This window comes from Marmota monax, unplaced genomic scaffold (assembly GCF_021218885.2).
Source record: "Marmota monax isolate L192 unplaced genomic scaffold, Marmota_monax_Labrador192_F-V1.1 WCK01_AAM20220418_F8-fsc00081, whole genome shotgun sequence".
Lineage (NCBI taxonomy): Eukaryota > Metazoa > Chordata > Mammalia > Rodentia > Sciuridae > Marmota > Marmota monax.
In genome coordinates, this window is record NW_026695234.1 from 647,962 (window position 1) to 675,053 (window position 27,092).

At 42.6% G+C, this 27,092-nt stretch overlaps 1 protein-coding gene across 20 annotated transcripts in view; it reads right to left on the bottom strand.

Annotated features, from left to right (window-relative positions):
• Gramd1b (GRAM domain containing 1B) overlaps positions 1-27,092 on the bottom strand; it is a 237,581-nt gene that overhangs the window by 57,951 nt on the left and 152,538 nt on the right. The window contains exon 1 of one of the 20 annotated variants that reach the window (XM_058577140.1): positions 16,318-16,336. The exons of 16 other annotated variants lie outside the window; for them this stretch is intronic. Coding sequence is in view for 2 of the 4 variants with exons in the window: in XM_058577137.1 (XP_058433120.1) it covers positions 3,920-3,969 (50 nt within the window). In the remaining 2 variants the exon portion in view is untranslated. Of the gene's footprint in view, positions 1-3,919; positions 4,179-16,317; positions 16,450-27,092 lie in introns of those variants that run through there. 3 more of the 20 variants (XM_058577141.1, XM_058577137.1, XM_058577143.1) reach the window with 3 other exon arrangements.

Genomic DNA, 27,092 nt, shown 5'->3' on the forward strand with positions numbered 1-27,092 from the left:
AGCTGGTTGAATTCAACATCTCTCATCACCACCTGTTAAGGAAACCAGTCTATGGAACTAGGGACTAGCACACCAGGAATTAGGGGGACTTCCTGACTCAGACACCTCCCTGTGTTAAAGTGAGGGCAAACCACTCCTCTCTGAGCTTCAGCTTTTATTGTTTGAGAAGAATGAATGTAGTCACCACCTAACCTTCACAAGGATGTGAGAGGAGAATGGCAAACAATGGATTTAAAACACACTGTCTAGTCCAGAAAGCAGCAGCATCTCTGGGACAGAAGGACTCAGATCTAAATTAGGCAAAGCATCCAGAAACCCATGCAGCAGCCAGGCACACAGTTAATTCAGCATCGCCAGCTTTCTCTCAGGTCCGGGTTACATACATCACCATAGGCAGCAGAGACTGGCAAAATATTGTCATAGGAAGTCCCAGTGAGGCAATCAGATATGCTGGTGCGTGAAACATGAATGACATCACTCAGTGGGCCCTTCCTTCACAGGATTCACCTCCTTGGTATGGCTCACCTGTATAGCTAATCCCTTCCTGACCCTGGGATTCCGACCCAGCTCTCATTTATTTCAGGTTAAAGATCAAACAGAACACAAGGAATGACCATTATGTTAAAATTATAAAAAATGTAGAATAAGGTGGACTTTAAGGGGGTCCATTCATCTTCTTGACTTCAAGCAGATGCCTAAGTCACCCAAGAGGTTTTACCCTAGCTTAAAATACATTCAGGGAGGGCTGGGGTTGTGGCTCAGTGGTAGAGCACTCGCCTAGCACATGCGAGGCGCTGGGTTCAGTCCTCAGCACCACACAAAAATAAATAAAATAAAGGTATTGTGTCCAAATACAACTAAAAAAAAATATATATATTTTTTTAAATACATTCAGGGTACAAAATCCCAGGACTTTGTCACCCTTCTCATTGTTTCCTCCTACCATCGGGAAGTTATAATTAAAAAAAAAAAAAAGTTACATTGTACTTACTGTCATTTTCTTTCATTCTACCTTTCCCATACCTAACATCAATTCAAAAACTATGACCCTCTTTGCTTTAAGGAAAATGTTTCTATTTCCTTAAACCTATTCTCAAGCCAGGTATAGTGAGACACGCCTGTAATCCCAGCTACTCCAGAGTCAGGAAGATCACAAGTTCAAGGCAAAGCTGGGTAGTTTAGTGAGAACCTGTCTCACAATAAAATAAAAAGGATGTAGTTCATTAGTAGAACACTCATGGATTCAACCCCTAGCACCACAAACAAATTAAAAAAAAAAGATTTATTTTTTAAAAACCTATTCTCAGATGTTAAAACTTTTTCTCCTCCAGTATCTCCACCCAATTTTTATTTAGATTGAACTCTTATTATACTACAAGTAACAGAAGTCATTAATTGATTTGTAAATCATTTCACCATTGGAAGACTCTGATAGTTTTTAAGTTCAGTTTCCTCACAATGGTCCTGGTCTTACCCCCATGGGAGCAATAAAACAAATCTAATTTCTCTTCCACGTGGTATTTTCACATAACTTTTCCACTTCTCTAACCTGCTAGTCCCTCATATAACATGGTCCCCTAGCACTGACTGAACTCACTCTCTTCTGAATGGAATCCGATTTATCTCAATCCCCCTTATACTGGGGAGTCCAGACATGGTTGTAATACTGCAGAGATGTGATCTAACTAGCTCAGAAGAGAGCAGAGAGACTGCCCCAAGCATTTAAAAATCAGAGCCTAAACCTATTTTTGTAGTCATCTTCTGAAATCAGAGGAATCTGGAATGAGTCACTTTTCTCCTATGAGTCTCTGGGTACTGTGCTGGCACCTTATATTATAGGCTAAGGAGAGCTGACTACACATGTGACATGTGTACATACTTCCTACAAGAAGCACACACATTCATCACTTCTCCCAACCAGACAAACTTGACTTCCGGTATGGTGAAGAAACCACCCAGCTCTTATCCCAACTCAGGCCATATTACAATTCTGAATGGTTGGTAAGAATATACCTAGGCCATATACAAAATCACAGATCTTAAGAGTTTCTCTTACCTAGACAAAAATGATTTTTAACATTTTTAAATACTTGAAAGAAATCAAAAGACTAACATTATGTGACATGTGAAAGTTACATGAGATTTACATAACATTCACATTTCAGAGCCCATAAGTAGTTTTATTATGAAAACAGCCATTATCATTTGTTCATAGTCAACTAACTATTCATAGTCACTTCTGCTGTACAAAGAGGGGTTGAGTAGATGTGGCAGAGACAGAATGGCCCAGGAAGCGATAATACTTACAGAAAGTTTTCCCACCCTGGTTTAACAATACTCAAATTTGTACAGGTCTTTTCTGAAAGCCGATTTCTCCTCTGTCCCCCAGAAAAGGAACCTGTGTGTGGTGGTGCTACCCATGTAACACCCACTGGGGGAAGGAGTTGCAGGTCAGCCCCTTTCAGCAGAGAAAATTTGTAGGGCCAGGAAGGAGAGACAGCCCCTCCCCCCTCAGGTAGGATGACAAAAGTTCTCTGTTTCTTCATTTTTTTCCCCAATTGATGGTTTCAAAGTTGCTTAAGTGCCTAAAAACTTAACTAATACTAGCAGGCTCCCCACTCAGCACTCACTCCCCAAGGTCCCCAGGATACTGCTTTCTAGTCATGGCCTTGACTTATCAGTTTCCTGCCAGGGCACCTCTATAAAACATGCCTTTCCTTGACCTTTCTCCAAGGTCAGGGTTTTTATTTCTTGGTCCTAAACAAGCACAACCTGTAGAGTGCAGTCCAAGGCAGAGCTGAGAAACATTCCTACCATTCAAGGTCAGCTGCAGGGAGATGCCAGGCAAGGCCAGAGGCAAAGGAGTGAGGGGGGTGTCCACAGAACAAGTTTGCTAGTACATGTCAGAGAAGAGGCAAAGATGCTTCCCCCAGCCTGACTGAGGGGTTGGCTGAGGCCCCAGGGAGACAGTCAGCTCCAAAGTCCTCCCCACTCCTGCACTTCCCTAAATCAAGCAAATAACTAACAAGGCAAGGAGGTGTGGGGGAGTAAGGCCCAGCCACTGGGTGTCTATTTTCTCAAAACACATGGCAAATCTCTGAGCCAAGTGCCGGCTAAGCCAAGGAAGAAACAAATCCCTTTACTTTCCCAAGTCAGGAGCTATCCACTTCCTCTTTCATCTTCTGTTTGGCTGACCAGAACCATGTGTCCCACGGACCTCTCACTGTGAAACAAGCAGTATCTGTCCCTATCTTCCTGGCCACTGGTCTGGTCACCTCCTACCCTGTCACCTCTGGACACCATGGAGGAAGTCAGTGAGTGGGAAACAGGAGCACATGGTCTGTCCAGCCTCCCCCAGAAGCTCCGGGCCACTTCTATGACGCACCACCAATTCAATCCCCTGCCCTTCTTTCTCCAAGTCAGAAGGCCCCAACTAAGTCTCCTGATCAAGGGGACCCCATCAGTCCTAACCCTGCTCCACTCTCCAGCCCACCCCAGGGCCACTTCTCAGTGTTCCAAAGCTCAGCTCAAGCGGTGCTTCTGGAGGAAGGAGGAGATGAAGGAGAAGAGAAAAGGCTGGGGAGGAAAAGAATGTGGCATCTCTGCAGCATGATGTCACACGCTGGCTGCTTTCAGATCCCCCAACAGAGAACAGAAGCAAACAACATGGACTCCAGATTTACTCTGCCTCTAAAGGTTTGTGTTCTTGGCAGCCCTGAGCAGCCTGTGCTAGCTGGAAATAAAAGCACACAACCAGACAGGTCCACAGCTACAGCCACTGGGGAGGAGGGGGGGGCGCAACCTGACCCCTGAACATAGCCCACCCCTTCCCAAAAATCCCACGAGGAAACAAAGATAGACTCACACACATACACACACACACACACACACACAAGCGTGAGCACGAGTTAGCACTAACCTGGAAGCCATTAGGAACGGTAGCAGAGTGCAGTGCAGAGAGGAACTCATTCATTCATGCATTGGGCAGTGGGGGGCGGGGGCAGGGAGCAGGGGCCCTGAGGAGGTCGAAGGACACTCACCTCCATGCCCATCCCAAAGCCCTGTTGCTAACGGGGGAGGGGACAGGGTAGGGCTCTCATAAGCTGGGGAAGCTCCCTGGCTCTGCTGTTTTCGCACCGCTCTGGAATTTTAAGCATGGGCCCCCCTTGATTTCCTTCCCCCCCACCTCTCTCTTTGGCTGTTTTTTGGTGTGGTCGTGTAGCCGTACAGAAGTCCCTCTCCCCGCTCGCCCTCGCTCCCTTTCTCTCTTTCTCCCTCGGACTCCCTCACAGACAGCTGTTCTGAGATCAGGCACGCACGCGCACAGGCGCACAGACACACTCAGACATGCACCCTCTTGCGCGCGCGCACACACACACACACACACACACACAGACACACAACGCCGCCGCCTGCCGGTTTACATAATGCAACTCTTTGGTGCAGTCGCCTTGCCGGCTCTCAATTATTCATGCTCGCTTGGAGGAGGACAAGCTGCTGGGGTTGCTGGGCGTTTATTTCCTCTGCATCCCTAAATCCGACAAAACAGGAGATGATGCTCCTGTGAGGCTCTGCTCCCTTTGCTGTCACCAATTATTTTCCAGATGTTACCTATTAGGTCAACTTGTATCAAGGAGGTGACACTACATAAAAACACAGGCACTGGGCTCTAAAATAGAGCTGACATCCTTCAAAGAATGACAGCTGCTCTCCCTGCCAGAACCCTGGGAATGGGGGAAAGAGGAGGCAGCACTGCAGAAGAAAATGGCTGAGGGCCTCTTCAGGATAGCCCCTCCCAGGCTTCAGGGGCAACAGACTATGATGCTCCCTTCCTGAGCAGGTCAGGCTCTTACCAAGGAAAAGAATAACACTCCTGTTAAGTGCTTCCTCCATGACAAAGCAGGGTCATCTGAGTTTTCAAATTCTAAGCTGTACCTCTTAAAATTGCATTTTCTCCACCCATTGACTGAAATGCAGGATTGGTATTCAGACACACAGCCCCAGGTATTCTATTCAGCAAGGATATTAATGAATATCTTGAAAGTCATTCAAGGCTTACAAAGCACTTGAGTTCACACCAAGTCGTTGAATTCCCATCACAATCATCAGAATAGGCCTTAGGGAACTAATGGATGCCTGAATCCTGGAAAAAAGGCAAAGTCCCACTGCAAGACAGAGGCTGAGCTGGGAATCCAGGTCACCTGACTCCAATCCCATGGGAGTAAACTACCTGTGTTTTCTGTTGCTGTGACAAAATTCCAGACATAATCAACTGAAAAGATTTATTTTGGTTCATAATTTTGGAGGTTTCAGTCCATGGTTGCTTGCCCTTCTGCTTTTGGGCCTGTGGTGAGGCAGAACATCATGGTGGAAGTGTGTTGAGGAAACTTACTCATCTCACAGCAGCCAGGAAGCAGGGTGGGGTGAAGGGGCAGGATCCCCAATATCCCCTAAAGGGCACACTTCCAATGACCTAACTTCCTCCAATTAGGCCCCTCCTTCTAAATGTTCCATCACCTTCCAATAGTACCACAAGTTGATGAACAACTCTTAACACACTGGGAGACACTCCACATCCAAACTATAGCACAACCCAGTGCCCCAAGTGTACTTGTGAGTATTTTGAGAAAAACAGTCTTCTGTTGAGGGGAGCAGGAAGAGAAGTCTAAATCTAGACCAAAACCAGCATTAAAAAAAAGAAGAAGAAGAAATTTACTTGATAATCTTGTCAATCCATAGATCCTGATGTAGCAGATGTAGGGGAATGCCTAAGAATCACCTAACAACCCCCAGCTGATACCCATGTTGTCATTCCATGAACCACACAAAGTAGCAAGGGGTTAACTTATGCATTCTCCCTCTCTGGATGTTCCTAAAGGATCATGTTTTGTCCATCTACTACAGCTCCACAGGAAAAGATGCTCAGGGTGGATAATAACTATTATTCAATGGTGTCACCTATGTCCCGCTCATCAACTTCTTGTTGAGAGGCAAAACTTCTTGGACATCTTTGGCAAAAGTTTAATTCTGTAAGTAACAAGCCCTGGAGGCTCATCATGATAGGTCTGTTCAAGATGATTTCTTCCTGCAGCCTATTGTCAGAATAGCAGCCTCATGGGATCTTGGAGGTAGATAAGTTTGGGCTGTTACCTAGAAGAATCTCAGCTCCAAAGAAATGCACATTGGCAGTGTCAAAGGACAAAAGAGCATCCCAGTTTTGCCCATTCTTCCTTGTTTGTCTCAAGTCTCACCTCTTCCAAAATACCTTCCTTGCTTTCAACAGACTCCTACCTGCTTTTTTCTTCACAGGATGACCTTGGACCTGGATTACATCTGATTTCAAAGCTTAATATTGCTGTTTTCTGCATGTGTAGCCCTCAGTAGGTCATTCCCCCATTCCCACCTCAGTTTCAGTTTCTATCTAGAAAAGTCAATAAATAAATAACTCCTCCTTTGTACTATTGAATAGATAAAGAAATAAAACAAAGACAGGTAAAAGCACCCCCCAAAATTCTAAGTGCCTCCCCCAGCTTTATAAACTAGACTACACAATTTAGAACTTGACTGAAAATTCTGTCATTCTTTCTGTTGATTTTACGCCCTTGTTAAGACCGCAGGCTATTTCTTCTCAGCACACAAGAGCACTAGGTACAGAACAAGTGAATAGTCAGTACCACCCGCAATGACTGCTCTGTGCTCCATTAAGATGGTAAACAGGGAGTTTGGTCTAATGGCCAGAGTCCTCAACCTAGCTTCCCTCACTCACATATTAACCAAGTTAACAGTCGAGGGCTTTCTTTCTTACTTCTATGAAATACACAGAGTGATCTTTCTCCTATATTGTCCCATATTGTCAGTACTTTCATGGTTTAGATGGTTAACAATAGGTAAAAATTGCCAGCTCAGGGACACACAAATGGGACTTCAAATATGGGTTCTATCAATTACTGATACTATAATCTTTGCAAAGTGAACCACACTAAGCTTCAAATTTCTTGACCTCTAAAGTAGTCACAAAAGCAACAGCATCACACGGTTGTGTGAGGATTAAATGAGGTCGATAACATGGAACACACTTTTCATTTCTTCTGACATATAATATGTATCTGTGAAATAAAGATATCATTATCTATATTGGTCAATAGCAATAGCTATTGTTAAAAAAAAAGCACACACACACACACACACACAATGTGCGTTATCTTCCAGTGTAGATGGAGGTATTCAGAAGTCTTTGTGTCTGAAAGCAAGATAAATCTCAGTTCCATAAGATGCATGCAGTACACACATGCTATTTCCTCAGTCACTAAAACATTCCTCACTCATTCCCCTCAAATTAGGGAACATAAGAAAGCTGTAGACCAAACAAATCAGACTCTTGTCTAGTGTTATAAAATGTAAGCCTTTCTTTCATGATTAGTCCTGTAATATTGAGCTATAATAAAACCAAACCAGGGAGTTTGGTCAAATGGCCAGAGTCCTCAACCTAGCTTCCCTCACTCAAGTACTAACCAAGTTCAGGGCCTTTCTTTCTTACTTCTGTGAAATACAGAGATTCATCTTTCTCCTGTATTGTCCCATATTGTCAATATTTTCATGGTTTAGATTGTAGCAAGAGTACTTTCTAAGTGCAAGGCAATTTGCTAAGCTCCTGATAAGAATGATTTCATTGAATTCTACCAATTACTTAAGAGAAGCATACACAATCCCTATTTTTCAGATGATGGAAATAAGAGGAAGAAGGAACAATAACTTTTGTGTAGTATGTGGTTATTAAACAGCACAGCATGTATCTAAACATACTCAATGGATCTGACCTAAGTCCCACTCTCACCCTGTACATTGTTAGGAAAAGAATGTGCTGCTGACCTGTCATTAGGTAGAAGGCAGGGGCCTTTCTGTACAGTGTCTATCCACCTGCAGAGTCATCCCTTTTCCCTCCCTGGCCTTCCTAAAAGAACAGCACACAGTGAGATGGCCAGTCAGGATCATAGCTAAGCTAACAGGACTTAAGGGAAACAAACTGACACCGCCAGATTCAGTCTCCACGCTTTAACAGCTAAGCTATTTGGTGCCTGAATTCCTGAACTGCCTTTTTTAATACACGGATTTAGGAAACTGAGGTAAAAGTAGGTATCTTTTAAGGAATTAAACATTCCCTGGAGAGAGGAAGAACTGACAGTAGTTTCTATTTTCAAAAGAAAAAGAGGTTTCTGTGCAGTGTGAAAAGCACTTCCCAGAGAGCACCCTGGAAGAATCAGAAGTAAGGAGGAAGCTGAAGTACATCAGCAAATCCCACTGAATTGAACAGTCCCATGCAACCCAGCACTGCGCAATCATATTAAATAGAACCTTCATCACCCCAAGTGCTTCCTAATGACAAAGGATGAAGTTCTGTTATATTTTTGAATACTCCTTGCATCACAGCGAAGACTTTTCACAAAGGAAGTACTCCACCAACATTTTAATTGAACCTGATTTTGTTATGGGAAATAGGCAAAAATCAAATGGGTTATCATTACTATCATCCAGATCACCACCACTTTTATAAAGGATAGAGACCGAAGGAATTCCTGAAGTGTGTGGGATGGGGGAAAAGCAGAGATCTAACATTTTCAGAGAATCTTCCAGGTACTAGGCATGGGTATAGGTGGTTTTACATACTTTAGTTTTGAATAAAATTTTCATAGTGAGGAAACTGAGAACCAGAAGCCTTTTCTTAGCCCCAAATCACATTTATTTCTAAAACTCATGCTTTTCACCACACCTAGTCACTTCTACAAACACCTATTTAAGTAAAAGGCACCTGAATATATAACCTGTTATATTACATTCTACTCTGAAAACAATCCTTTAAGGTAAGTTCCATTGTTCCTACTTAAGTCAGTTACGAATATAACTGACTCACCCTCAGCTCTAAATTCACCCTTCTTTGCCCTATCTGTGACACTAGAGCTGTACCCTGAAACATTTCTCCTCCAAAGGCTGGCACCATGTAAGCCTTGTCAGTAGAGGGCACTGGCACCCCAATGACTGGCAGTTCCCAAGTCATGCGCCCCAGCCTGCAGCAGCTGGAGAACCTTCTGCATATGCTGGGCCACAGCATGTCCTCTAGAATGTGCTTTGATTCTCTGCCTTGGTTTGGGGATCCTCTTAAAAGTGTACTCCTTTATTGGGTTCTTTGCGTCAACCCTAGAGGGAGTGACTGATCCCTCTACACATCTACATAGGGAATTCCTGAATCCTTTAGAGTTTTCTTTATGCCTTTACTTGTTTATGATTCTTAGTATTAAATTTTCCCTGTTCCATCGCTGACTGTACCTTCACTGATATAGTATACAGAGGAGCAAAAAGAAACTCAGATAAGACCTGATCCATTCCCTCAAGTGATTCAGTAAAATGGCTAAAAGTATTTAGAGCACCTATTGGGTCAGACACTTCAAAGTATACCTTACAATGAGGAAACTGAGGCAGCTCAGAAGCTAATTGAACCCCCCAGATCACTCAGATGGTAAATATAGAAAGTGAGATTGTTCTCCCAGCATTGACTGAAGTCCATTCTCAGTCATCTAGTAAGCAGTCTGAGAGAAAGTGGAGCAAGGACACTACCTTCTGAAAAGTGAGGAAGAGAAAGAAAGCTAAACTTTACCCCGAGAGGTCCACATATGTCCAAAGATTTTTTTTTTTTTTTTTTTTTTAATGAGAGGGGGTCATTAAAGTCTTTTAAGTTAATCCTGGTCATGGGTACTCTGAAGACTCTATTAAACAATTATTTTCAGAATTAACATTCAGGATAATGTCCATGTTCATGTTTTATGAACCATTAATTCACGAGAATTAATGTCCCACAGGTTTCCACTCTGTCCTCTCTGACTTCAACATAGACCCTAAGCCATGGGAGCTGAATTGGGGGTGTCCAAAGGAGTACATCAGTTTAAATCCCACTTAACTATGCATGTCAACTTTCCCAATATACTTATGTGGGGGCCTTTGTTCTTCTTTTTTCTTGTTTTTCAGGGTATAATTGACTACATCTTCTATTCTAATTTTTTTTTTGGCGGGGGGACTCTGTTGGGGATTGAACCCAGGGCCTTGTACATGCAAGGCAAGTACTCTACCATCTGAGCTATAACCCCAGCCACCACCACCCCACCAATATACTTATAATCCTGTCCAAATTGAATACCTGACATCACTGAACATCACCTTTTCTTTCCTAAATGTTCCCAACCACCAAGTCTAGATTTTTAGCTAGGATCAAGTACAAATTCACTGAATGATATATACCAGTGGTTCCCAATTTTTTATACTTTGGAATCATCTGGGAGTTTCCACATACCCAATGCTCAGGTCATACCAATTAAATCATACTGGCTAGAGATGGGAGCTGAATACCAGTATTTTTTAAGAATCTGTAAGGAATTGAAATATGAAGCAAGGTTTAGGTATCATTTGTCTATATAACTTTAATCTAATCTGCTAGTAATATAGTACAGAATTATTTTAGAAAGTATAATCCCCAGTGATCTATACTTTGAAGTCATTTTTTTTTTAAATCCAAGACACTTTTCCTCTCTTTTAATGATTTCCCATAGAATAAAAACTAATACTCATTGAGAATGTGTAACCTTCCAGACTCCCTTCTAGGGACTTTATGAAGGACACATTGGGTTATGTCTCAATCTTATTATTCCCATTGCACACAAAAGAAAATTCAAAGAAATTATGAGCAGATCTATAAATTTATTTATATACACCAAGATGTCACTCAATAGGGACTAAAATTTAAAATGGTCAAATCCACCTGGGTGTAGTGGCGCATGCCTGTAATTTCAGCAACTCAGGAGGCTGAGGCAGGAGGAACACAAGTCCTTAGCAATTCAACAAGACCCTAGGCTGCTTAATGAGGTTTGTCCCAAAATAAAACATATAAAGGGCTGCAGATGTAGTTCAAGTGTAAAGTGTTCCTGGGTTCAATTTCCAGTGCCAAAAATAAAAATAAAATAAAATGGTCAAATCCTCTCATATTATCTTTCCACTGACTGTTGGATTCTAATTCAATTTCCAATTTCATTTGTTCTATTCTATTGGTTTTGAAAATTGCTGTCTTTGAAGAAGACAACCTCATGTGGCTAAGTTTGGTGCTATTCCACAATGCACTGAAGAGAGAATGAAAATCCCATTCTCCTAGATCTCCAGAATTATATTGTTTGCTCATTGGCACAGGAAGAATCTATATGCAATGATAGGTACCAAAATGTTCTTCTCCAGACAGAAAGCACAGTGTGAACTGATTACTAGGCCTAGTATGTGGAAAGGACTGGGCAAGGAACTGGAGTTAATTACTAGGGGGAAATGGGATTAACAATGTAAATGATCTGCAATCAAGACTCCCTGGGAAGTGGGCAATACCACATGTATATGTGGTGCCCAGGAGCTGCAGAGAGTGAAAAATTATAAAATGTAAGAAGGTTGACTCGGCCTAGGGTTGTAGCTCAGAGTGCTCACCTAGCATGTGCGAGGCACTGAGTTTGATCCTCAGCACCACATAAAAATAAAAAATTAAAATATAGGTATTGTGTCCAACTACGACTAAATATATATTAAAAACAAAGAAAAAAGAAGAAGGATGACAGATGAATTGGCAGTTCAAAGACAGATCCAGAGTTTCAATTAAGGGGGAATATAGTAAGGCAACTTGTTCTCTTTAAAGGCAATTATAATTGTCCAAGTATGAAAGCCACAAACCAAGAACCCAACAGGAGGGTGGCTATCAATGGGGCTGGAGATCTTGAAAAGAGGTAGGAATCTGTTTGAACAATGCAAATTAAAGTCATTGAACTTGACCACAATCTCAGGACTGACATACAAGCAGATTAAATAATAACTTGAACAAGTTAGTTTGATGTTTTCCCCACCAACCACAGAGTCACCAAGTTCTGGACATGGTCCATTGTGCAGCTGTGCCTTGGCTCAATCTCCTGCTAAAGGAAGATAACTCCTGCTGTACAGAAGATGAAGGGCAATGGACAACATCCTAGATCCTAGACCAGTATGATAGTATGTGGTCACCTTAGCATGCTCCTGCTTTCCTGAACAAGACCCTCATTTCCCAGCTGTCCAAAGTGATAGCTGTTGGTGGGTCACAAGTGAGATCCCTTTGGAAACTTCCCTGACCAAAGACAACAGCCTCACCAAAAAATATGTCCTTTCCTCGAGGACCAACCACATCCAATGACCAGTTCATAAAAGAATGTAAAAATCCACCTTTGCCTCAATTTGGAATGACTCTGCAGGGCTACCCAAGCTCAAGAGCATTCCACAGAATTGGCTGACCCCTCTTTCAGGTAGATCAAAGTTTAACTTCTCTCTGCCCAATACTGATTCCCTCATTTCCTTCCAAGCAGGAAGGCCATATATCTAGGGAATGACTTTGTTCCCAAGAACATTTCCCAACAAAACCCTGGCAGGCAAATCAGTATATGCCCAAGCCGGGACATATATTAATTATCATCAAGGAATGTGTGTGAATAGAGGAGACAAGACACACTGCTGAAGTTTAAGAAAATGACCAAATGTGAGGTTCAGGGAATTTGAAATTTTTAGAGTCCTAGCCCCTTCCAACAAGCTATAGCTACTCCTCTGCCCCCTTGAGGATATTAGGAGGGACTAAGCACCTCTCTAAATCTCCTCTTTGCAGAGGTCACAGACCTCCTCTTAATCCTGGATTAAGGTCTTAAACAGGGAAGCCTGCTTGCTGGGTGTCCCAGTTAAGATGCTGACATGTTGTACTTAGGAATAGACCTTGAGTCCCTCCTGCTACAGGCCCAAGGCCTGAGCCACAGAACTGTCACCTCTATCTCCCTCCACCCCAAACCCTGTCTTCCTTTGGAGAGCACCCACCAACTTTGGCAGCTAACAGAGCTCACATCGTGAGAATACCATCGTTAAGCCCTGAACTACACTGGAGTTAGTGAGGAAGGGAGGGGACAGCCTGTGTGCTGTCCAAGCTCCAGGTGTGCGCAAACCTATGGAGGTAGGGGATGTGAGAAGTAGGAAGGAATCTTAGTGTGTTGACCCTGTCCCCAGCTGGGGGGGGGGGGGGCCTTGTGTGTGCTAATGAGGCTACTGTTACCATGTGCACACGTCTCAGGAAGTCAAGAGGCTACTGTTACCATATATACACATGTCCCAGGAGGTTGGTCAACAGGTTCAACTAGAAGAAAACACAGTACCAAAGCTCATTTTCAAGAATCCTAACCCAGCTCCTCTTTAATGCAGTCTGGATTCCCTAGAAGGCATCTGAAAAAGCTCCACTGTAGATTACTCCTATCTATAGGTATTTCTTCTTGGGCCTGTCTTCCAACAAGTACAGTTGTGGCCATTAATTTGCTCCTCCTACCCCCTCCTCCTTTGCACCCCCACCTTCCAAGACAGGCCTCCTCCTATCTTGGAACACATTATATATTGTTTTTTAATGTGGATAATTCACACTAAGGGAGGAGGTACTGGCATGCCACCATCCAAAACAGCATCCACCTTCATGGTGTATGGACACCTAGATAACTCTGATATATGACCTACCTATGTGATGTACCCTACCCTTGCCCTGGGCTTCATTTTCCTTAAGTGTTATGAGAAGGGGATGGTATAGACAACCCCCTTAAGTCACTACCTGCTCTAAAGGGCCTCAAGTTTAACTTCCTAACTTCACCAGTGGAGGAAGCGGCAGAAAAGGTGAGCTCTGTAACTACAGAACGTGAGGCAGAAAAGGCAGCAACTGGGCTCTTCTCTTTCCATGTTCTCTCTTCTGGAAACATCCCCATCTCTACCTACCTACCTACCTACCTACCTCTTCTCTTCCTATCTCTCCAGAAAAGTACTGCTAAACCCATTGGGGTGGCACTGTTGGGCAGCTGGGAGGTACTGTTTCTAAATGCTAGGCCAGTCCTCATTAGAGTTCTGGCACAGCCTGACTCTTCCAGTCAAAAACTAATGGGGAATGAAAGGGGACAAGCAGGAACTAAAGAGACCTGATTGAGGTGATAATTAGTCAAGTGGTAAGGTAGGGACCCTGACTTACCCATGGGCATATGCTCTGACAATTTCCATTCTAAAACCTTCTTCATCACTGATAATATGGCTCTGACCTAAACTGAATTCCCTTCCCACACAACCCTGATCGTTCACCATTGCATCCCAGGAACCTGCCTCATGGAAGGTAACTGCAGAATAAGCCCCAGACCCTTGGCAACACCACTCTTCTACAAATCTAAAAGAAGGGTGAAGAGTCTAATTTCCAATGGGGAAAGACCACAAAGCTCAGCATAGACTCCAACTACAACATGGCTATAAGAATAACTCATATACTTGGCCCCCAGCAACTGAAGCAAAAGAAGGAATGTAACAATCTCAGCACAAAGCATGCTGGTAGGAAGGAACACACCTAGGAATTACCACACTGCAAGACCTACTATTCCAGAAAGATAAATAGGATAGTGTGGGTCCGGAAACCCTGCCTTATGCAAAAATGTAAAGTTAATAGGAATATTTAGATTAAAAGAGATGCCCTAAAATAAATAGGATACAAATAATTCAGAGTAGATAAGAAGAAGCCAAAGGAGAAGAGTCTGACTCTTTCTCTAGAGGATAACGGATGACATAATTAGGTTTGCAGTAATAAGGAATGTTCTCAGAAATTAAGCATCCAAACAGTGTAGGAGGCTAGAGTGTAAGGAGTGAGCTCCTGGCCGAGAGGAGCTCAGAGATGTCATGTGTGGCTGGACGCTACCTTGAATGGATGACACCTAATGAAATTCCTGAATAGCAGTGAGCACAGGGCCTACTGATATTTAAGCATCTCCATCTGCTTTTACCTATATAGATGCTTCTTCTCTAGATGGATAGTTAGAGGCCTACCTCTATTCTTGAGAGCCACAAATACTCCCATAGGCTTAGGAATCTCTAATGTGGAAAGGCCTTTTGATCTCTCAGCCCAATTTCTGCTCAAAGTAGTTATCTCCCTCCAGCTTCCTCAAAAGAGAAGGTGATAGAAACAGGAAAGGAACAAAAATAATGGTGTCTTTTCCATTAGCCTCCAAAAGAGTAAATTAATATTCTTAAACAATGGGCCAACAGGAACCATATGCCTCTCCCAAGACAGGTGGATGAAATGTGTCCTGAGGTCCTTCCTCTACCCAATGCTGTGATCTCAGAGCAGTCATTAGTGTCCAAATGCCCAGCAAGAACAGAAATGGCCCTGTGCAGCTTCCTGGAAATCTTGTAAAATATGCTCAAGTAGGAGGGAGTGGATGCTAAGAAAACTCTGCCCACTGCTGGGTCCCTGTGTGCTGACATTTGTAATCAAGATGGCAAATATCCATGAGACATGCTCTGGAGGACTAGTTTGTTTTCTTCTAAATAACCTAGCATTTGATTCACCCAGAACCCTGATATCAGAATGTATAAAATACAGGTTGAGAATGCTTGGAACCAGAAGTGTTTAGATTTCTTCTTTTCTTTCTTTCTTTTTTTTTTGGGGGGGGGGGGCGCGGGGGGGTGGTTTGGATTATTTGTATATGAGATATTCTTGGGATGGGACTTGAGTCTAAACCCAAAATTCACGTATGTTTCATGTATGCATTATGCACACAGCCCGTGTGACTGTGGCCCTTCACCTAAAACCCAGAATTTTCCACTGATGACATCATATAGATGTTCAAAAAAAGTTTTGAATTTTGGGATATTTCGGATTAGGGATGTTCAGCCCATGCCCTCACCTGCATATGTAGCACTAGAGTTCTCTATTTGACCAAAGGCCTTTTCCCATACTTGAGGACTTCTCTAAGCAGGGTGTGGTGCGGGGAGAGGACAGGTAGAAACGAAACAGTGCAATCCTTTTGGGTTCCTGGTCTCTCCCAGTCTCCTCCCACATTAAGCATGTCTATAAGTAGCTGGACAAATGTAACTACTGAGTAACAAATGCAAAAAGAAATTAGAGAGCACAGGCTAAAATCTAGGCCTTGGGCTGAATACCAAACATAGGAAAATGTGGTCCAACAGGATTATTTTCAGAAAAGTAATGGTTGAGCAAAACCAAGAAGTTATAATAAAAATTTAGATCCACATTGAGAGGCAGTACCCATTTTGGCTGCACAGCACCCCTGAGAGTAATGCTTCCCATGTACCCTTGGTTACACACACTCCCTGATACCCCACAAACACGTCTGCTAGGCCTTCCCTGAGGTCAGGAGGACTGAGTAGAGGGTTAAATTTAACTCAGGGGATTGAGCTGGGTGTGGATAGTAATTATAATACCTTGTATTTATGTCTGGCTATTTCTGGCCTGCAGCTTGTTTTCCTCCAATTCCCTTGGAAGAGTTCAGTGAGCCTTATAGATGTGGCTTCTGGTCCTTCCTGTGACAGCCTTACCAACGCTGTCAGCATCGCCTGGAGAAGGAAATCAAGAAAGGATTTTTTTCCCTCACACTCCAGACCAAGAGATCAAAGTCAGGGAGGCCAAATGGCAGGGCCACCTTCACAGAGACTAAACTAGGGATTGGCTTGTGCTCAAGACAAAGAATTGCTGGCCAATACTAAAAGATAGGAGGCTTCCCAATCTAAGCCAGCTTACCTGGGGGACCCTGAGCAATTATTCATAATGGTGATCTCCAATCTAGAGGATTGAATTACTATAGAAAAGATAAAGTGTGTGATTTCTTGAAGACCTAATATTCTTTTACAATATGTCAGTTCTGTTGTAAGAGCTTTAGAAATATAAACTCCTTTAAAACCTCATAACAACCCTACACCTGGGTACTATTATTATCCCTATTTTATAGATGAGGACACAAAAATAAATAAATAAATAAATAAGCACAGATTGGTGAAGAAACTTACCCAGAATCATAAGATAGTAAGCTGGTGGGGCCAGGATTCAAACCCAGTTGGCCAGCTCCAGAGCACCTGTTCCCGACCACTAATAAGAAGTTGCCTTGCTCAAAGTCATGGGCCTAGGCAGGTATTCGGATTCCCTAGGTCCCCACATGATTCTGATAACAGACCAGGTCAGTGGTTCTCAAACTTTGATGTACTTATTGATACTCAGACTCCATGGGCCCAGAAGTTCTGGAACTGGAACCTGGAATCTACAATTTAACAAGCACCTAAGGCAATCAGTTCAGGTGGTGACAGACAGCAGGTACCTGGAGAAAAGGCACATATGTCCTACACCTACCCCACTCACCTGGGGCCCTCACTGCAGTGTGCAGAGACTATTCTTTTCCAGAGGCTGGAGCCACTTCCCAGGGGGAGAGGGGCCGGTGGCCACACAAGGGTTGTTCTGCTGTTTAATCTAGTGACAAGGCTGTCTTCAGAAGGTGGGGGAGCTGGGGAGGGTGCGTGACCCCAGACAGCTCACCGTCCCTCCACACTTGACACGCTGCACATCAGAAGGAGACAAGGGATTGAAAACGGGAAAAGAAGAAAGAGACTGGGCGGTCTGGGCCCCTGTCTCTCAGTGCCAGAACAATGGCCTCTTCAAATCGCTGGCATCTGAACTGGCAGTCAGCCACCAGGAAAGAAAAGAGCTCGCTGTCCCTTTAAGGACGCCCTCTCTCCACAAAGGTCAGAGATGCCAGCTCAGCCTGCCCTGAGGCTGCCTTTCTGTCATTTTGGGGCCCCAAGGGGCTCGCTCCTCCCACCCCACCCCCATGACTGCTTCTCTAGGCACCTGCTATCTTCTGAAGGAGGCAGACCACCTGGGTGACAGCTGCCTCCCCACACAAGGAGTAGTGACAGGGCAGGAACAGCTGCTGGGGAGAGAACCCAGGACCTCATGTGCTTCTCAAAATCCTCCTCCAAGGGAGAGTTAGCAAGTACTGGGGCCTGGAGACCAAGATCTGAAAGATGCTGTAGAAGGCGGGTAGGAGCCTGAAAGAAAACTGGCCAAAGAATGGATGCTCCAAGAGAAACATAAAATTCCAACCAGAAGAGAAAAGAACGGCTGATGATTGATCCAGAAATCAAAAAGCGGAAGGAGTAAGGAGTGGAAAGGAGGTCAGGAGAAATGGGGAGTAGGGGACAGAGCAGGGAATGCAGGGAACCTACAAACTAAGTTCAAATCCTGCCATTTTATGTGACCTTGGGTGTCCTTCCCAGTTTCCGAGGAGCCACTTTTTCTCTATTAAAACACAGATGACAATAAGAAAATATTAGAAACTAATATTTTGGGGGAACTATCATTATTAGGGAACTGGCCATTGTTGGATCTTACAGGCAGCTCAGATGGTCAGCGTACACATTCAAGAGACCTGAACCCCTGATCACATCCCCAGTTCTAGTGAACCATCTTGCAAGTAAGTGCCAGAATGAAAGAGTCCTTTCATTAAGAAAGCAGCCTGGACTGAGGTAAACCATGATCCTCATAGAAACATCTCAAAATCAGACATCTACTGAGTATATTAAAGGGGTCAGCAAACTGTTTCTGTAAAGGGCCACATAAATATTTTTGGCTTTGAGACCATACAGTCTCTGTCGCAACTACAGAACTCTGTTGTTACAGGGCAAAGGCAGCATCCAGAGTGTGCATGAAGGAGCATGGCTTTCCCCCAGTACAAGTTTACAAAAACAAGCAGCAGGCTCAAGTTCGCTGACTCCTGAAATAAAAGATGGCATTTATGGAGGGAATGGTGAATGCTTACAGGAGATGGGAGATAAGATATGGAGACAGGGACCCATTTCTTTCTACCTTGGGACTGCAAGTATTTTACCCAATTATTTGACTGCCAAGAAGAGTCTCTGGCTAACAGCAGCCAACTGCAATGACCTGTGCCCATCTCTTTAGCACCTATGTCCAGAGTTTGGTCAATCCCTCTTTATTTCAGAGGTCTCTTTTTCTTGTACACTGTATGCTCTCAAGGGGCAGAGTCTCTTACGTCAGCAAACTTGGTGAAAGTCGGATGGACATGACTCAAAGCTTCCAACTTGCAATCCTTTGTGGCAGAATGTCCAACTCCCGCCCACTTCCCAGACCACTGCAGGTTGAGATTCTTTGATTCTTACTTCACCCAGTTTCCCGGAGGGCTATGAATCACAGAGAACCTATGCATTTGTTCCTCATTCAGTGATTATCAAAATAGGGGAGAGCCTACTATGATCCAGGTAAATCTTTAAAAATAAACACTTCTCTTCTGCCTTGAGTGGCTCTTTGAGAAGTATTTATTTCCTGCTCTCTGGTGTCTTCCTGCCCAGGAGCTGAAGCACTGCAAAAGTGACTTAACTGTATTAACAACATTTATCAGGATAATTTCTAAATGGTCCTAGAAACAGAAAGAAGATGAAAAGCTCAGAATGCAGAGGCAGTGAGAGCAAAAGGAGGTAGGAGGGGAAGGAGGAAAAAAAAGACAATTTCAAATGAATATTTTAAATGCTTACTTTACATCAATCTCTCTGCAGAGAATGACTTCATTCCACAAATCTACTCTATGTGTCCAGCTTTCCATCAAAACTCTACTTCCAATGCATTTTCCTCAGGAAGAATTTCCCAATAAGATCCACCAGAGCTCCAACTGCCCACATCCCCTGGAATTCTCAGTGCAGTTCACGCCTGCTAAAGTACCTTATGCAAGGTCTGTGAGCACTTATGGGTCCTGTCCTAAACCTCAGACTGCTCAAAACCCATAGCATGAATTTTCTTTCTTCCATGTTCCCCATGGGACCCTATAATTGGTGGGTGTGCATAGACTTGTTGCCAGGACAAAAGTCTGCCTCAGTGGAAGAGTAGCTGCTGTTTTACCATATCCTCAGGGCCCTACCAGCACTGTTCACACTACCATCCATTCACTCCCTTGTTCATTCAACCAAACACATATGCAAAGTTTGTGTGCCATGCCCTGTGCTGTACATGGTCATACTACCTTATTTGCAAACTCATTTAATCCTTGGACCAACCTACTGAGACAATTTCTGACATATGGCTGGCATACAATGAAAGAAGTAATTTCAGAAGGACTGAGGGAAAATCACCACTGATGGAAAGTCGTTGACAAGAACACTCTGGAAGGTGGGACCTCTTGTGCCCAAGCTAATGCCTGAGGCTAGGAACAGACATGTTCCCATAGCCCCTTCTGGTCCCATGACTGAAGACCTTCCTTGTAACTATTATTTTATATTTAAATAGACTGAATATTAAACTTAAAAATAAAATCACATCAGTCCTTAAAAAAAAAAAATTAGTTTGGGAATAACTTTCTTTGAAAAATTCCAAACACAGAAACCATAAGGAAAAGAACATGATCATATTCAGACTAATGAAGAAACTGTGTGTCAAAAGTCTGCCTGAAGCAAAAAATAAAAGAAACCATGGGAAAATATGTGTGATTAAGGGTTAAAATCTCTACTATGTTAATGAGTTCCAGGCAGTGAGAAAGATGATCATGTTAACAGTAAAATGGGCAAAAGACAAAAAAACAGGCAATTCAGAGACAAAATATAAATTGAAAAAAAATGGCATCAATGATCAAAGAAATGCAAATTAATGCAACTCTGAAATACCATTTTTGGAATATCAGATCGGCAAAAAGTATGGTAATACCGAGGCAAGGACAACAGAGGAGAAAGCACTCTCCTAACAGGCTGGTAGGTGCCTAAGCTGAAACAACCTTTCTCAAGGGCAATTTGTGCAATGAATCCAAAGACTCTGGCCCAGAAATCTAGCTTCTAAGTTTTTAATCTGAAGGATATTGGTCATGACATCATTTTTAAGTTGAAAAATTAGAAAGAACCAAAAGGTCAAATAAAATAGATAAGTGATATACACTTGCAATGCTATGCTTAAAAGTAATTATGAAAGTCGATTTTTATTATTCTAGAGAGACCAGATATTTTAATCAGAACAATATATAGAATTTATTATAAATATGTCTATCTATCCATCTATACATAGTATAGTATACATAGAATAGCTTGAAGAATATAAACTAAAATGCTAATAGTGATTATCTCTGAGGGATCATGTTATGTCTGATATTTTTTCTCTTGACTCTACCTTTTCTAATTTTTCTACAATGTCCATGGATAACTTGAATTGCAAAAAGAAATCCATTTTAAATACTGATAACTTTCTCTTCAAAAATCTGTAACTCTGACTTTTAATTAAAATGAGAAATATTTAAGAATGTGAAAAATACATAATGACTTCTAATCCAAGACAATGAAATTACGGGAAACCAAGCAAAAAAGCTCAGAGAATGGAAAAGTAATAATTCTTACTTGGGGGGTGAGATAAATCTGGGAAAATTTTTCAAGCAACTGGTAATGAAGCTGAGTTATGCAGGTCAACTAGGATTTCCATAGGCAGAGACAGGAGAGCATAAAAAAAGACTCCAATGACATGAAGAGGTACTTGCCACACAGCACTCTGGCTGTGTTGGGCCTGGGATAGGAGGTTTATGAAAGGATGGAGTGAGTGATGAGGCTGGAGGCCAGGACAGAGTCCACTGGAAAAGACCTTGCATGACATGCCAAGGCGTCAGCTGTTAGCTTTTAGGCAACAGGGAGCCAAAAATCAATTTTTATAGAAGGGTTGATCATCTGACTTGTGTGACAGCTTAGTGAAAACCAGATCTGAGAACTAAATTATTCAACCAGAAAAAGCAATGAAGTATTGATACGAGCTATAACTTAGTTAAAGCTTAAAAATGTTATACTAAGTGCAAGAAGCCAGACACAAAAGTCCATTCATAAGCAAGTCCAGAGCACAGAAGTCTAGAGAAACAGAAATGGTTGCCTAGGCTGGGCTGGGGGATGGGGATTAGTAATGTGGTGCTAACCTAGAGGCTATGAGGTTTCTTTTTAAGGGAATGAAATGCTCTAAAGTTGAATATAGTGATGGATATAAGTATCTGTGAATACTAAAAAATATCGTACATCCTAAGTGCATGAATTTTATGCTTTGCAAACTATATAAGAATAAAGCAGATTTTAAATTAGATAGATTGATTAGATAGATGGTTTTTACAACACACCAAGTAAGACACTAAAAGGTTATGAATTAAGAAGACAGTAGCAAGAGTCATGGAAAAGGGAGCGAGTAAGTCAGAGAGACATTTCAAAGACAGAAGTAACCACATGGGGATTGAGGAAGAACAAATAAAAACTGGTGCCAAAGTTGCCAGTATAAACGACTGGGAGAGGTGGAGGTGAGGAGGTTGGCAGAGGAGGAAGTGAGGAGGTTGGGTGGGAGACTATTCTAAATTTGTTTTCATGAAGTAAATGTGAGAGCTTAGCCTACCCCAGGAAGAGAAGAAACAGAGAGAAGTGCACAATTGTACTTTCTAGTCCCATTCCTGACAATATGGCTAAGGATTCCTTGTGACTGATGGTGACAATTACAATTACATTTTGTGCTAGCGAGCAGCTCAGAAGTGATCTTAACCTATGCCTAGAAATAGAAGAATTTAGCCAGAGAAAGAAATTGAGACTGCAGCAAGTAAGAAAACCTAACCCTGTAGCTGCATACACAGTACTCTCAGTATTTAACAGTACTTAATACTTAACTACTCCAAATATAGATTTTTGCAAAACAGGAATACTACCATTACTGCTAAAATGCCATGCTTTATGCAAAGTTCACACGAGCTCAGTGGCAATGGTTGGCTCTTTATTACTAATGGGCCTCACAAGAGTATAAATTTATTTCACTTATTTATATCAAAGAAAGCAAAAAACATGAAGTAGAAACACTTGGTTAATGAAATCAGAGGGATAAAAGAAATCTTTTAGACATGCCAGTTAAAAGATGCAAAATAAATGCATTAAAAGGCCGAGGAAAACAATGTGCAACAGCAAAGCAAATCACCCTCAAAGAAAAAAAAATGCTCAGTTCCCCAAATTTGCATCCTGAGATTTGTCAAATTAAGTCTGAAAAATCAAAGCAATTTTGCGTGTCATGTCATAATGTCCCTGGGTGTAAACTATGACCATTCTGTAAGGATAAAATGTTGAGGTCACTGCAGGGAAGCTATTATGAAACAAAGAGGCTCCAGGTCTCAGGAGAAAGGGTCCAAAAAAAGATCTGAACTGAAAGATTAATCTATTTGCACTCCAGCAGGAGAGGCATCTGAGTCCCTCCCATGGAATTTTCCTGTAAGATCCTACCTAAAAGCGGGTGCCAGTTCTGGCTCCCCCCACAACAACAGGCACCCCTCCAAGGCAAGGACCAGTTCTTATTTATTCTTACCAGCTAGCCTAGTGGTAAGAAATGTTGGTTGAATACACAAATGATTAAATGACTAAATAAAGGACAGAGAATATAGTAGGAACTTGGGAAGACCATTAAGGATCTTGCACCCCAAGAATCCTTAGTCAGAAGGACAAGTATGTCCAAAAGAGATCAATTCTGTTGATGGAATCTCTTATCATTTTAGAGATGAGGGCATGGATGCCTTGCCAAGGTCACCCTCTAATGAGTGGCAGAACAAGTTCTGGCCTCCATCAAAGAGGTCAAGTGACCATGCCTGTTTGGGACAGGAAATGGAAGATTTCCAGCAATGAGAGAAAAAACACAAGATTTGGGAGGCTGCTCACTTGAAAGAAAGGGTAAAAACTGACTGATAGTGACCTTGTGTCCTATACAAGACAGATAATAATCAGGGTTCTCTGGATCCATCTAGGACAGAACAAACAAGAAAAGTGAATTTTAAGTGGGTGGAAGGCAAGGACTATGACCACAGTTTCTGTCTACATTTCAAACATAAAATCATTAGGATTCTAATAGCAGCTAACAGTGATAAAGTGATTGCATGTGCCTGGCCTCTTCCTGTTTGCATGAACATGATTTGTCCCATTTAATCCAAAGGATCTTTATAGCAGCCCTCTGAGATAGGTGTGATTGGCCCCATTTTGCAGATGAGCATCAAGGCTTGAGGAAAATAACAAACTTGTCCATAATCATACAATCAGTGAGCAGCAGAGGCGGTGTGATCTGTCCCTAACCGTGTACTGCATAGCTAGGGTAAGGGAGCTCCACCAGTGAGTACTGGCTGAGATTCCCCACTCTTCTAGGTGGGAGAATGTAGACCACAGTCAGCACTCTGTTCACAAAGATTTGCATTCTCAGAGGCTAGTCCCAACCTTTGAATATTGTCATCAATCTTAAAAAAGAATGGTTTCACAGCTAAGGCTGACGTTCTGAGGCTTAACTGTATGGTGAGCAGGCGATGTTTGTTTAATTATTCTTCTCTGAACTGTGTGGTTACATTTTGTTCATTCTTTTGTATGTGTGAAATATTTCACAATTAAAAAAAAAAAATACCTCCTGACCCAGGCGTGAAGGGACAGCCACAAGGTCAGGTATGAGTAGGGCTGTGGCTCCCCGCGGGGGTGTTGTAACTGCATCTCCTGATAGAGAGGGCACAGCCATCCAGAAGGAAGACCCCAGCTCCTTGGCAAATGTGTCGGAACTGTCAAGCTGGAAGCTCCAGATTTCAGCCAGATCAATACTCAGCTCACTGCTTGGAGCAGAGTGAGAAGGTCAAGGATCCAAGATCTGGAGCACAGCTTCTTCCAAATGGTCCCAGTTCTGCCATTTCTATGTGGTGCAGGGCCTGTAACTTAAACCTCTTTGAGACTCTGGGGTTGTTTTGTTTTTTGTTTGTTTGTTTGTTTGTTTAAACCTACGAAATGGTATAAATGCCTCCTCTCCAGTAGGATTGTCGAGATTTTAAAAATAAAAAAGGAAAGCTCACAGAAGTGTTATTGTCTTTTCCCTCTTTTTATTTACGAATTTATTTTTATTTTTTGTGTGCGTGATACTGGAGATGGATCCCAGGACCTCAAGCATGCTAAGGGAAGCAGCCTACACTGAGTCACATCCTCAGTCATGTGACTGTCCTTTCTAGCTCCCAAACATATACACATTCAGTTCTTGCCCCAAGCATGGCTCCCACTGAGCTGGCAAGTGCCTCTCCATGCTCTTTGGTCATCCTGGGCCTGAGGGCTTCTCCTCCACACCTGCAGCACTCTGCCTTGCTTTGAACTTTCTCTACTTGAGCCCTGTTTTGCCCTTTAAACTTCTACCCTAGCATCCCACAAGGCCCTTATTCTATTTTTTTTTTTTTAAATGGCTCAGTTCTTGCCTCCCCCCCAGGCCTGATCTCTTTTGAAATGACAATAGCCTTCACTTTTCTTTTTTTTTTTTTAATAATTTTTTTTAAGAAAGAGAGAGAGAATTTTTTAATATTTATTTTTTAGTTTTCGGCGGACACAACATCTTTGTTTGTATGTGGTGCTGAGGATCGAACCCGGGCCGCACGCATGCCAGGCGAGCGTGCTACCGCTTGAGCCACATCCCCAGCCCCTAGCCTTCACTTTTCAAGAATAAATCCACCTCCTCCAATTGCCCTTTCTTGACTTCTTTTGACCAATATCACTCTCTCTGTTCTTGCACACCTTTGTAAACCATCAACTACTGTCTTCATAAATTGTCCCATAATATTTCTCAAAATGTTCCTGAGTATTAAAAGTCTTTTCTTACAGACAAAGATCTGCCTTCCAACTGCTTTGCAACTGGACTACCATATTTCTTTTTCTTGCCCTTTTTATTTTTTATATTGAGACAGGGTCTTGCTAAATTAAATTGCCTCTCCGGCCTCAAACATATGATCATCCTGTGGCAGCCTCCCCAGTCCCTGAGATTGCAGCTGTATGCTGCTATTCCGGCTAGCTCAAACACTTCTGTGTGTGATCTTGAGCAGATAACAGCCTCTCCTTAGTTCACTTACCTGTAAACTAATCATAGGGCATAGCTTAGAAAATCCATGTGAGCTTATACGAGATTCTACAGCCTGGATCACTGAGCCATCACAGGGAGGATGCTTCCTTGGAGAGTTTTCCAGACTCCAAGGGGATGCGGAGTGATCAAGAACTAAATTTATAAGTAGTTAAGCTACTACAGAGTGGTTATCATGGCCTCTCTTGCCCCATTCAGATTAATTCCACATCTTTCTGCAAGTACAAACTCAAAAAATAGCATTAAGAAAAAATAAACACAGCAGGGCTGGTGGCGCATGCCTATAATCCCAGCTGAGGCAGGAGGATGCCAAGTTCAAGGTCAGCCTCAACAACTTAGCAAGACCCTGCATGGAGAAGGAAGGGAGGGAGGAAGGAAGGAAAGAAGGAAGGAATAAAGCCTAGCAATGCCTAGTTGATTATATCCCTTAACTCTTTAAGGAAACAAATGCCCAGTCTTGTGGACAATTCAGTAAAGGATCAGAGTAGTACTTTTCAAGTTCTTTTACTGAAAACTCTTAAATCATCTCTTCCAGCAATAAGCTTGATGACAACAAGTCTCATAATGGCCAGCACAAAAGGCTTCAAGCCAGCAGCAAGAAGAACCTGTACTACACATAATATGATTTGTCACAACCTCTACCACCCACAAGCTTACATTCTGAGATAGTGAACCTCTTTTGCTTAAAATAACAATGAGAACAACAACAAAGACAAAGCAAAGCAAATAATGCTTATTGCTGCTTATTGAAGCCAGGTATAGTTTCCCAAGGTAAACATAGGTGACAGCTGGAAAGGTCCATCCTTGAGAAATCTGTAGAGTCAGAAGATTTGGTCCTTGCCCTGAGCTGTCCTGCTCACTCAAGGGATTTCAATGCTTAGATGACCAGCACTCAGGGCCTGAACCATTGCAAAACTCCAATTCCACCCCACCAAATAATAAAATAAACCTCGCGCTGTTCACAGGAGGGCATGCCTGCTGTGCAATGTTTGTAAATGAATATTTAATATTTTCAAATGAAGGTTTATTTTCAGTACCCCCTGCTGGCTAAAGAAGGGCACCGACAGTCCATATCACATGCCACCCGCTCTCTCAGGATGATGGCCTTTTTCTAAGCCATTAGTAAAAAGGAAGCTGAGAGATCGACTAATCTGCCCAGTGCTGTCATTTAATCCCACTTTCAAAACCACCACCACCCAAGGCAAACAGAAGTCACCTACCAAGGCCACACAGCAGGCCAAAAGATAGTTACAAGGTTCTGATTCAGAAGGCATCTCTCAAGCCACTGAGACCCCCAACCTGC